The sequence below is a fragment of the Staurois parvus genome, unplaced genomic scaffold (genome assembly GCF_062004578.1).
Source record: "Staurois parvus isolate SC_StPar_1 unplaced genomic scaffold, SC_StPar_1.0 ptg001842l, whole genome shotgun sequence".
Classification (NCBI taxonomy): domain Eukaryota; kingdom Metazoa; phylum Chordata; class Amphibia; order Anura; family Ranidae; genus Staurois; species Staurois parvus.
The window spans coordinates 507,519-520,708 of record NW_028319638.1 but is presented as its reverse complement, the minus strand read 5'-3'; the positions used below and the strand labels follow the sequence as shown (position 1 = coordinate 520,708).

The following is a 13,190-nucleotide window of genomic DNA, read 5'->3' as shown; positions in this document are numbered from 1 at the left end:
TTTGGAGGGAATTGGAACACCTGAATCACATGATATGGAGGGGTTTGGAACACCTGAATCACATGATATGGAGGGGATTGGAACACCTGAATCACATGATTTGGAGGGGATTGGGACACCTGAATCACATGATTTGGAGGGGATTGGGACACCTGAATCACATGATCTGGAGGGCGGGGACAATACTTTGGGCAATATAGTAGTGTATATAGAAATCTCACATTTGTACTCAATGTAACAATTAAAATAAGACATAAAATAAAAACATGAAATAAATGGAAAATATAAACAATAAAATGCTAATTCTGGCCAGCTGAGAGCCGCAGTTTGTAGACCGGGATAGTAATGATGTTGATCATTTTGTTTTGAATTCTGTGGGGAGAATCGGAGAGTTATAAAGATTCACATTCATTTCTCTGGTGGAGCTCACAGATAATTCTTCAGCTTCCCTGTAGAAACAATCCGAAGAGGTAACAATCAGCGGGGACCGACGATCTGTGCCGGGAGAATTATTCAGTAATTATGTCGTTCTAAATTGAACGATGTTATAATAAATATGTGAGCAGAGTATATTTCAAAGCAGTTTACCTAATAAAAATATGTTATATCCTTTACAAACCACGTAACCGTATGCTGATATTGCTAAATGTGATGTTGACATGTGAGCAGGGCTGCTGTTGGAAACCATGGGGCCCCCGACCTGCAAGGGCCCCCCCCCCAAAAAAACGAATTCTTCTGGCAGTTGTGGCTGCAATCTATCTCGGTCTACCTCACCTTGGCTTGGTGGCTTAGTATCAAGAGATCCCTGAATTTTTCACTTCGTAATAAGTGATTGAACAGCACTGACTGGCCTATTCAAGGCTTTGGATAACTTTTTATACCCTTTTCCATACCTTGTTACGCAGGTCTTTTCACAGTTCTTGTCTGCTCCCCATGGCTCAGTATCTAGCCTACTCGGTGCATCCACATGGGAGCTAACAAACTCATTGACTATTGATACACAGACACTGATTGCAATGTAAAAAGCCACAGATGTGGGAAATGAACCCTTTAATTGCCATGGTAACCTGTGTGTGTCACCTTGTGCCAAACATTTCAAAATGACATCCATCCATCACCAAATTCCCGACAATGTTGTTGGAGTTTTGGTGATGGATGGATGTAATTTTTGAATAACGTTTACTCACAATTATGCATTTACATTGTAAATGAATTAACCTCCCTGGCGGTCCAATTAATTAATATTTTTGAATGTCAAAACGATACATTGTTATTGTTTCGCATGGAAATTTGTTGTTTTATATCGTTGGCCTGTAATTCTCAGGAATAACTCACTGAAATCTGTCCAAACAAGAGTCTAGTGAACATCCCTTGGTATGATCAAGTTTGAAAAACGAAATCATAAAACACAATATAATACAAATTTATAAAAAATAATAATAATATAATAATAAATTTAATTCAATAATATAATCACCAAAAACACTGAAATGTGAAATAGAGCGCCAAGTTGGCACATCGCTGAGCTCAGTCGCAGAATCGTTTTCAGTGTCTGATGAGGAATTTCCCCCACCAATCATTATCACTCAATTCTGCAAGTGGTTCTGATTTACTATCGCTGTTCTCTAGCCGCTCTAAAACCGCGTCTGACCTAAAGGGACGCTTTTTGGCCGCCATGGATGTTATTAAGTTTCCAGGCAGAAAGAACAGTAACAATGCAGGCAGGGCGCCGGACAAAGCACTCGGGACAACATGTATGTGAAATGGTTTGATACAGGAATGTGATCCTAACAGATTACAGTGTATTGTGTGGATGTCATGTTTTTACTGTTTTAATCTCCCGCCGGGTTCCGCCCCCCTGCATTGAAGAGGGTGAAGGGAACCCGTAAGACGGATGCCGGTATCGGCTGGAGGACACAGCGGATGGACATTGGGGGATCACTGGGAGGACAAGGTAAGTATCGGGGATCGCAGGACAAGGCAAGGATCGGGGAGATCGCAGGACAATGTAATGATCAAGGGATCCCGGGAAAAGGTAAGGATCGGGGGATGGCAGAACAAGGTAAGGATGGGGGGATCTCAGGACAAGGTAAGGATCGGGGGACAAGGTAAGGATCGGTGGATGGCAGAACAAGGTAAGGATCGGGGGATCACTGGGAGGACAAGGTAAGTATCGGGGATCGCAGGACAAGGTAAGGATCGGGGGACAAGGTAAGGATCGGTGGATGGCAGAACAAGGTAAGGATCGGGGGATCACTGGGAGGACAAGGTAAGTATCGGGGATCGCAGGACAAGGTAAGGATCGGGGGATGGCAGAACAAGGTAAGGATCGGGGGATCGCAGAACAAGGTAAGGATCGGGGGATCGCAGGTCAAGGTAAGGATCGGGGGATCGCAGGTCAAGGTAAGGATCGGGGGATCGCAGGACAAGGTAAGGATCGGGGGATCGCAGGTCAAGGTAAGGATCGGGGGATCGCAGGTCAAGGTAAGGATCGGGGGATCGCAGGACAATGTAAGGATCGGGGGATCGCAGGACAATGTAAGGATCGGGGGATGGCAGAACAAGGTAAGGATCGGGGGATCTCAGGACAATGTAAGGATCGGGGGATGGCAGAACAAGGTAAGGATAGGTGGATCGCAGGACAATGTAAGGATCGGGGGATGGCAGGACAATGTAAGGATCGGGGGATGGCAGGACAAGGTAAGGATCGGGGAGATCGCAGGACAATGTAAGGATCGGGGGATGGCAGGACAAGGTAAGGATCGGGGAGATCGCAGGACAATGTAAGGATCGGGGGATGGCAGAACAAGGTAAGGATCGGGGGATCTCAGGACAATGTAAGGATCGGGGGATGGCAGAACAAGGTAAGGATAGGTGGATCGCAGGACAATGTAAGGATCGGGGGATGGCAGGACAATGTAAGGATCGGGGAGATCGCAGGACAATGTAAGGATCGGGGGATGGCAGGACAAGGTAAGGATCGGGGGATCGCAGGACAAGTTAAGGATCGGGGGATGGCAGAACAAGGTAAGGATCGGGGGATGGCAGGACAATGTAAGGATCGGGGAGATCGCAGGACAATGTAAGGATCGGGGGATGGCAGGACAAGGTAAGGATCGGGGGATCGCAGGACAAGTTAAGGATCGGGGGATGGCAGAACAAGGTAAGGATCGGGGGATGGCAGGACAATGTAAGGATCGGGGGATCGCAGGACAATGTAAGGATCGGGGGATGGCAGGACAAGGTAAGGATCGAGGTTCCACTTTTGGTACTGTAAATTGACCCCGAGCAACACCTGGGATTACCGCCAGGGAGGTTCATAAAATGTTTTTATTTTTAATGCGAGTTTCTGGTATTTGCTGTATTCGTCTCTGGAGGTAGCCGCTTCCTTTGGGCTTCTTATGCCCACCGAACTTCTCCTGCCGGTCCTGTTTGGTTACATGAGACTACACTATGTGAGTCGGACACCAAATGTATCCATTGCTCCGCTTGTCTTTGTTCTCCTTTATAAACAGTGACTAAAAACAGTCACTGCAGTGATAACACCCCATTGGATTCAACACTCACCAGTAGCTGCTGAGTAACCAGCAGTGGAAAATGAGTAGGAATTCAATCAATCTCCTTAATAATGAATGGTTGTGAAATCTCCAACATGATAATCAGCCAGCAACCCAAAAGGACCTCCAATCAATCGATTATTAGTATCTCATACTCCGATCTCCTCCTCATTCAGATTGGCAAATATCAATTCCATATGTGGGCAAAATAAAACAGTGACATAGCGCGATACCGTAAAAACAATCGTTTATTGCCATAGAAACCCCCCTGAAGGAAAGCACTCACATTGAGTAACACGGTAATGCACAGTGTGTATATACTTCCAATAAAATGGCTGCCGGCCCCAGCAGCTAGTGACAGTCCCACCGCACACTGATAACTAAGATCTTAAAACAACGATGACGTGCTCTCACCATGCGGTCCCTGAGGGCGTGGCCATCCATGACGTCAGCACGCACGCCGGGACCACGTGGTGAGAGCGCATCATCAAGCCACGTACCACGGCCATTTTGAAAACAATAAGTGAACAATAGATTGGTTCATTTTAATTTATTTAGGATGTTTTTGGATTTTGTTGGAATTTTTGCCTTTTTTGAGGTGTTAAAAAAGTGAAGAACTGACCCATAGAAGGAACGCAAGTAGATAAAATTATTACAACTGGAATGTCTTCAAAATATGGAGAAGTCCCTTGAAACAAAAGCCAAATTACCTGAAATACTAGCTAAAACTATCTCAATAATTCGAAGATTCTATTTTTTTTTAAAATGTCACCAATTTAGCTGGTTGAGGCCCTGCAAAGCTTTGTGAAGTGTTCTCTTAAGGTCTTTGTTCCTTATACTGTAGATCAAGGGGTTCAGTAAGGGGTTAATGAGGGCGTACAGCACCGACACCACCTTGTTAAAGGTTTTTGATTGAATGTTTTTGGATTTTGTTGGAATTAAAAAAGTGAAGAACTGGCCCATAGAAGGAACATAAGTAGATACAATTATTACAACTGGAATGTCTTAAAAAATTGGAGAAGTCCCTTGGTCTCTTGGTCACTTGAAAAAAGCCGAATGACCCCAAATCCTAGCTAAAACTGTCTTAATACCTTGAAAGTTTGATTTTTTTTTTCAAATGTCACTGATTTAGCTTGTTGAGGCACTGAAAGGCTTTGTGAAGTGTTCTCTTAAGGTCTTTGTTCCTTATACTGTAGATCAAGGGGTTCAGTAAGGGGTTAATGAGGGCGTAAAGCACGGACACCACCTTGTTAAAGGTTTTTGATTGAATGTTTTTGGATTTTGTTGGAATTTTTGCCTTTGTTGAGGTGTTAAAAAAAGTGAAGAACTGGCCCATAGAAGGAACACAAGTAAATAAAATTATTAAAACTGGAAAGTTTAAAAAAAATGGAGAAGTCCCTTGAATAAAGCCGAATTACCCCAAATCCTAGCTAAAACTGTCTTAATAGTTCGAAGATTCTATTTTTTTTTAATTTTACCAATTTAGCTTGTTGAGGCCCTGCAAAGCTTTGTGAAGCGCTCTCTTATGGTCTTTGTTCCTTATACTGTAGATCAAGGGGTTCAGTAAGGGGTTAATGAGGGCGTACAGCACGGACACCACCTTGTTAAAGGTTTTTGATTGAATGTTTTTTGATGTTGTTGGAATTTTTGCCTTTGTTGAGGTATGAAAAAAATGAAGAACTGGCCCACAGAAGGAACACAAGTAGATAAAATGATTACAACTGGAATGTCTTAAAATATGGAGAAGTCCCTTGGTCTCTTGGTCACTTGAAAAAAGCCGAATGACCCCAAATCCTAGCTAAAACTATCTTCATAGTTCGAAGGTTCGATTTTTTTTTCAAATGTCACCAATTTAGCTTGTTGATGCCCTGCAAAGCTTTGTGAAGCGCTCTCTTATGGTCTTTGTTCCTTATACTGTAGATCAAGGGGTTCAGTAAGGGGTTAATGAGGGCGTACAGCACCGACACCACCTTGTTAAAGGTTTTTGATTGAATGTTTTTGGATTTTGTTGGAATTTTTGCCTTTGTTGAGGTGTTAAAAAAAGTGAAGAACTGGCCCATAGAAGGAACACAAGTAGATAAAATTGATCGAATAGATGGGTCACTTGAAAAAAGTCGAATGACCCCAAATCCTAGCTAAAACTGTCTTAATAGTTCGAAGCAGGGGCGGACTGACCATTTGGAAACTCGGACACTGCCTGAGGGCCCGGTGTCAGTAGGGGGCCCCATGAGATGCCCCTGGTACTTTTTTCATAGGCTTTTTTGAGTTTGGGCAAGAACACAGGGGCCCCATGATCTCCTATTGCCCGGGGGCCCCATGAGTTGTCAGTCCGCCCCTGGTTTAAGTTTTTTTTTTTTTTCAGATGTCACCGATTTCGCTTGTTGAGGCCCTGCATAGCTTTGTGAAGCGCTCTCTTATGGTCTTTGTTCCTTATACTGTAGATCAAGGGGTTCAGTAAGGGGTTAATGAGGGCGTACAGCACCGACACCACCTTATTAAAGGTTTTTGATTGAATGTTTTTTGATGTTGTTGGAATTTTTGCCTTTGTTGAGGTATGAAAAAAATGAAGAACTGTCCCATAGAAGGAACACAAGTAGATAAAATTGATCGAATAGATGGGTCACTTGAACAAAGTCGAATGACCCCAAATCCTAGCTAAAACTGTCTTAATAGTTCGAAGGTTTATTTTTTTTTTTCAGATGTCACCAATTTAGCTTGTTGAGGTATTAAAAAAAGTAAAGAACTGGCCCACAGAAGAAACACAAGTAGATAAAATGATTACAACTGGAATGTCTTAAAATATGGAGAAGTCCCTTGGTCTCTTGGTCACTTGAAAAAAGCCGAATGACCCCAAATCCTAGCTAAAACTATCTTCATAGTTCGAAGGTTCGATTTTTTTTTCAAATGTCACCTATTTAGCTTGCTGAGGCCCTGCAAAGCTTTGTGAAGCGCTCTCTTAAGGTCTTTGTTCCTTATACTGTAGATCAAGGGGTTCAGTAAGGGGTTAATGAGGGCGTACAGCACCGACACCACCTTGTTAAAGGTTTTTGATTGAATGTTTTTGGATTTTGTTGGAATTTTTGCCTTTGTTGAGGTATTAAAAAAGTGAAGAACTGGCCCATAGAAGGAACACAAGTAGATACAATTATTACAACTGGAATGTCTTAAAAAATTGGAGAAGTCCCTTGGTCTCTTGGTCACTTGAAAAAAGCCGAATGACCCCAAATCCTAGCTAAAACTGTCTTAATACCTTGAAAGTTTGATTTTTTTTTCAAATGTCACCTATTTAGCTTGCTGAGGCCCTGCAAAGCTTTGTGAAGCGTTCTCTTAAGGTCTTTGTTCCTTATACTGTAGATCAAGGGGTTCAGTAAGGGGTTAATGAGGGCGTACAGCACGGACACCACCTTGTTAAGGGTTTTTGATTGAATGTTTTTGGATTTTGTTGGAATTAAAAAAGTGAAGAACTGGCCCATAGAAGAAACACAAGTAGATACAATTATTACAACTGGAATGTCCTAAAAAGGTCTCTTGGTCACTTGAAAAAAGACGAATGACCCCAAATCCTAGCTAAAACTGTCTTAATAGTTCGAAGCAAGGGCGGACTGACCATTTGGAAACTCGGACACTGCCCGAGGGCCCGGGGTCAGTAGAGGGCCCCATGAGATGCCCCTGATACCTTTTTCATAGGCTTTTTTGAGTTTGGGCAAGGACACAGGGGCCCCATGATCCCCTATTGCCCGGGGGCCCCATGAGTTGTCAGTCCACCCCTGGTTCGAAGGTTTTTTTTTTCTTCAGATGTCACCGATTTGCTGAGGCCCTGCAAAGCTTTGTGAAGTGTTCTCTTAAGGTCTTTGTTCCTTATACTGTAGATCAAGGGGTTCAGTAAGGGGTTAATGAGGGCGTACAGCACGGACACCACCTTGTTAAAGGTTTTTGATTGAATGTTTTTGGATTTTGTTGGAATTTTTGCCTTTGTTGAGGTATTAAAAAAGTGAAGAACTGGCCCATAGAAGGAACACAAGTAGATACAATTATTACAACTGGAATGTCTTAAAAAATTGGAGAAGTCACTTGGTCACTTGAAAAAAGCCGAATGACCCCAAATCCTAGCTAAAACTGTCCTAATACCTTGAAAGTTTGATTTTTTTTTTCAAATGTCACTGATTTAGCTTGTTGAGGCACTGAAAGGCTTTGTGAAGTGTTCTCTTAAGGTCTTTGTTCCTTATACTGTAGATCAAGGGGGTTCAGTAAGGGGTTAATGAGGGCGTAAAGCATGGACACCACCTTGTTAAGGATTTTTGATTGAATGTTTTTGGATTTTGTTGGAATTAAAAAAGTGAAGAACTGGCCCATAGAAGAAACACAAGTAGATACAATTATTACAACTGGAATGTCCTAAAAAGGTCTCTTGGTCACTTGAAAAAAGACGAATGACCCCAAATCCTATCTAAAACTGTTTTAATAGTTCGAAACAGGGGTGGACTGACAACTCATGGGGCCCCCCGGGCAATAGGGGATCATGGGGCCCTTGTGTCCTTGCCCAAACTCAAAAAAGCCTATGAAAAAGGTACCAGGGGCATCCCTTGGGGCCCCCTACTGACCCCGGGCCCTCGGGCAGTGCCCGAGTTTCCAAATGGTCAGTCCACCCATGGTTCGAAAGTTTGATTTTTTCTTCAGATGTCACCAATTTAGCTTGCTGAGGCCCTGCATAGCTTTGTGAAGCGCTCTCTTAAGGTCTTTGTTCCTTATACTGTAGATCAAGGGGTTCAGTAAGGGGTTAATGAGGGCGTACAGCACGGACACCACCTTGTTCATGGTAAACAGATTACTGGTTGCTGGGATGAAGTAAATGAAAATAATCGATCCGTAAAAGAGGAAGACCACAGCGAGGTGAGACGTGCAGGTGGAGAAAGCCTTAAACTTTCCGATGTCGGTGCGAATCCTGAGGACCGTACTGAAAATACGCACGTATGGAAGAAAGGTGATGGCGAAGGCTCCTAACCCTAGACTGCCACCAACAATCAAGATGACTAATATGTTGACGAAGGTATCAGTGCATGAAATCTGAAGCAAGTGTGCAAGATCACAGAAGAAGTTGTGGATGGTGCTTGGACCACAGAAGGTCAACCTGAGGGAAAACAATGTATGGACCAAGGAATAAAAAAAACTAAGCACCCAAACCACCGAGGCCATGTGAGCGCAGACCCTCTTGGACATGATCTGTGCGTAATGTAGAGGGTGACAGATGGCTACAAACCGGTCATAGGACATAGCCGAGAGCAAGAAGAGCTCTGCACAAGCAAAGTAGATAAAGAAAAAGATTTGTGTAGTACAGGCAGGAAGGGTGATCGACCGGTTTCTGGTGACCAAGTCATAGAGCATCTTCGGCGCGGTCACCGATGAGTAGGACGTGTCTAAAAAAGCCAAGTTTCCGAGAAAGAAATACATTGGCTTGTGAAGCTGAGAATCTGTGAAGACCAAGTAGATGATTAGAAGGTTAATGACGAGAGTCATCAGATAAATGAGAAGAAAGATCACAAAGAAGACGCTGATGGTCGGTGGATGGTCAGATAGGCCAATGAGAAGAAAGCTGGTAATCTTGGTGAGGTTTTTCATCGTGTTACCAATCTAGCCCCACTAACTCAAAGGCAGAAGTTGTGTATTTTTCACATCAAGGATCTATAAATGTAAGATATGTGTAGAGCACCGCATTTCCTGCATCTGTCTGGTGCAGATTTTCCCGCCAGCCATGAAGATATATAACATCTAACAATCCCGACGAGGCAAATCCCTCTGATACTTCGATATCTGTACGTCTGCGGCATCAAAAGTCTCTTGATACCAATGAGAGTAAAACAAATACAATAAGTGGTTACAATTGTTTTTAGAGCAATTATTCGTCTCCAAGGTATTTGTTTCTAAAGTTTGCTGCAAATCACTTTTCTTACCAAACTTCTTCTTGGCACAGATCAAAGATTGTTGTGGTTCACTAGAGTTCAAGTTGTGTTTCAATTATATATCAAGTAAAAACATTTGTCTAGTTTGGAGTTTAGAGGGATTAGAACTCTTGTTTTGTTTTACTACCTGGGGCCCCGTTAGAGAGATTTATCCCTTAGGTTGGCCATAGATGGAATGAAATTCAGCCAGTTCAGCAGGGACTGGTCAAATATTGATTCCTCTATGGCCATTCCCGCTCAAGAGAAGTCGATCTAATGGGCAGATGGCAGACACCCACGGGTCCTCAAAGAATTCAGCTCTGTCATTTCACAGCCATTGTTTCTCATTTTTAGGGACTCTTTAATGACTGGCATAGTACCACTGGATTGGTGTAAGGCCAATGTGGGGCCAATATTTAAGAAGGGGTCAAAATCTTTCCCAAGTAATTATAGACCTGTTAGTGTAACTTCTATAGTTGGGAAGATACTGGAGAGTTGAACAAAAGACCACATAGATGGAAACAAATATTTGAAGCCACAGACAGCATGGATTCATGAAAGACAGAAGTTGTCCAACAAATCTGATTTCTTTTTATTTGGGGGTGAGAAAAACCTTGGACAGAGGGGTGGCTGTGGACGTGGTATACTTGGACAGAGGGGTGGCGGCGGACGTGGTATACTTGGACAGAGGGGTGGCGGCGGACGTGGTATACTTGGACAGAGGGGTGGCTGTGGACGTGGTATACTTGGACAGAGGGGTGGCGGCGGACGTGGTATACTTGGACAGAGGGGTGGCGGTGGACGTGGTATACTTGGACAGAGGGGTGGCGGTGGACGTGGTATACTTGGACAGAGGGGTGGCGGCGGATGTGGTATACTTGGACAGAGGGGCGGCGGCGGACGTGGTATACTTGGACAGAGGGGTGGCGGTGGACGTGGTATACTTGGACAGCGGGGTGGTGGTGGACGTGGTATACTTGGACAGAGGTGTGGACGTGGTATACTTGGACAGAGGTGTGGACGTGGCATACTTGGACAGAGGGGTGGCGGTGGACATGGTATACTTGGACAGCGGGGTGGTGGTGGACGTGGTATACTTGGACAGAGGGGTGGACGTGGTATACTTGGACAGAGGTGTGGACGTGGTATACTTGGACATTCACTCATTCATCCATCCATTCTTTCTTAGGTGATATATTATTAGTTTTTTCTGCCTCTTTCTTCCCTTCCTGGACGTTTTTACACATTTTTTTTCAATAAATTTTACATTTATTTTTATTTTATTTCTTTATCTTTTTTGATGTTTTTCCCGCTCCTCCTTTTCCATTACAAGTATCGCCATTATTATTATTTATGTTTATAAACCACTTTGTCTTTTTTCACTTCAGTTTTACTGTTTGTTACATTTGTTGCCATTATAACTGAATGTTTCCTTTAGTTGTTACAAGCTCCGTGTTCTCGGTGCTCTTACTCCCCCTGCTGGTTTCTTTGAATAATACGTCTCCATTCATTGTAGATGCTGTATACAGTATATACCTGTATATGAGGGACTCAGGATACACTCACTCCCTCCCCCTGCTGATTTCCTTTCAATAATACCTCTCCATTGTAGATGCTGTATGGAGTATATACCTGTATATGAGGGACTCACTTTGTAAAAAATACTATTAATAATCACACTTTATTTTAACCTCTTTTTTTGTTTTAGATCTTTTATAAGTGTTTTTGTCTTTTTGTATTTTGGTGACTGTCATTATGTCATTATTCAACCTCATTATGTAATATTACACTAAACAATTATTTTCTTTCAGTATCTCATTTTTGCTGGTTCTCTGTAAGTATAGCTATCAGCCCTTAACATGTCACAAAGAAACTCCTAGTCAACTGAACACTGAAAAACAATTGCTAACTTTCCCAAAATTATTTTACGCTTAACTCCTTTATTAACTTTAAGTGATAATAAGACCTCAGAAGTGCCTCCATGAGATCTTTGTTCCTCAGGCTGTAGATCAGAGGATTCAGCAATGGGTTAATGAGGGCAGATATGACTGAAAACAGTTTGTTGATACTAAACATATTGCTGGAAGATGGAACCAAGTAAATAAAAATTAAAGAGCCATAAAAGATGGAGACCACGGTGAGGTGTGAGGTGCAGGTGGAGAATGCTTTCCTCTTTCCAGTCTTGCTACGGATTCTGAGGATGGTACTAAGAATATAGACATATGGAAGAAAGGTCAAAAGGAAGGCTCCTAATCCAAGACTAGCTCCTGCTATGAATATGACCAACAGGTTTATGAAGGGGTCAGTACATGTAATCTGAAACAAGTGTGGAAGGTCACAAAAGAAGTTGTGGATGGAATTTGGACCACAGAAGGACAACCTGAACAAACATAAAGTATGCATCAAAGTGACAGAACATCCTACAACCCAAACCATGGAGGCCATATGAGCACAGACCCTCCAAGACATCATTTCTGAGTATCGTAGGGGGTGGCAGATGGCGGTGTACCGGTCGTAGGACATAGCCGAGAGCAAGAAGAGCTCTGAGCTAGTAAAATAGATAAAAAAGAAGACTTGGGCTGTACAGGCAGGAATGGATATTGATCGGTTTTTGGAGACCAAGTCATAGAGCATCCTTGGTGCGGTCACTGATGAATAGGACATGTCCAGAGACGCCAAGTTGGCAAGAAAAAAATACATTGGGTTGTGCAGATGATGATCGGTAAGAACCAGGAAAAAAACTAGGAGGTTGATGATGAGAGTCATCAGGTAGACTAGAAGAAAGAATACAAAAAGTGCCTTCATGGTTGGCGGATGGTCTGATAGACCCACAAGTGTGAAAGTGGTAATCTTTGTAAGATTTAACATTTCATTCATTCCTTTTCAGTGTAAATGTATCAACCTGAGGAATTATTATTAGGAAAACATGTCTGGCGTGTCCACATGTGATGATCAGGTTTACATGTAGATATTTCATCGAGGTAATGACTTATATAGATATAAAATGTGGGAACTCCCGAAGGATGGTCTCCGGTGTGGCAGGAAGGCAAAGATTTCAGTCTCCTAACACTTTAGAACACCTTTGTCACCTGAGAGTCCTTGTTATATAAATTATTACAGTTAATAAAAATATCCCCTGATTAAAAAAGTTACTGAAATTCTAATTTTTTTTATTTATTGGTTATTGGAAAAAGTGAGTACAAATAAATTAAAAAGAAAACAGTCATTGCTTTTCTTTTAGCTCCCCTTATTTTGTTATGACATCTTGTAAAAAACCCCCAAATTATTATTTTTTTAAATGAAAATGGCAATTAACCCCTTCAAGCCTGGACACTTTCCCCCACTTCCAGTCCGGACACTTTCCCCCCCTTCCAGTCCGGACACTTTCCCCCCCTTCCAGTCCGGACACTTTCACCCCCTTCCAGTCCAGGCACTTTCCCCCTCTTCCAGTCCGGACACTTTCCCCCCCTTCCAGTCCGGACACTTTCCCCCCCTTCCAGTCCGGACACTTTCCCCCCCTTCCAGTCCAGGCACTTTCCCCCTCTTCCAGTCCGGACACTTTCCCCCCCTTCCAGTCCGGACACTTTCCCCCCCTTCCAGTCCGGACACTTTCCCCCTTCCAGTCCGGACACTTTCATCCCCTTCCAGTCCGGACACTTCCCCCCCTTCCAGTCCGGACACGTTCCCCCCTTCCAGT

General features: G+C 43.1%; 2 protein-coding genes across 2 annotated transcripts; both read right to left on the bottom strand.

Moving 5' to 3' along the window:
* Positions 1-8,237: 8,237 nt before the first annotated feature.
* On the bottom strand, positions 8,238-9,173 carry LOC149434084 (olfactory receptor 1M1-like). The gene has a single exon (XM_089664143.1). It carries the CDS (start codon positions 9,171-9,173, stop codon positions 8,238-8,240), a length of 936 nt encoding a protein of 311 aa, XP_089520269.1.
* A 2,240-nt stretch (positions 9,174-11,413) lies between these two features.
* On the bottom strand, positions 11,414-12,361 carry LOC149434083 (olfactory receptor 1J2-like). Its single transcript, XM_089664142.1, has one exon. The coding sequence runs from the start codon at positions 12,359-12,361 to the stop codon at positions 11,414-11,416; it is 948 nt and encodes a 315-aa protein (XP_089520268.1).
* Between the last annotated feature and the right edge of the window lie 829 nt (positions 12,362-13,190).

Coding starts and splice junctions, on each gene's coding strand:
- LOC149434083 (XM_089664142.1), bottom strand. CDS start 12,361: ATGTTAAATCTTACAAAGATTACCACTTTCACACTTGTGGGTCTATCA.
- LOC149434084 (XM_089664143.1), bottom strand. CDS start 9,173: ATGAAAAACCTCACCAAGATTACCAGCTTTCTTCTCATTGGCCTATCT.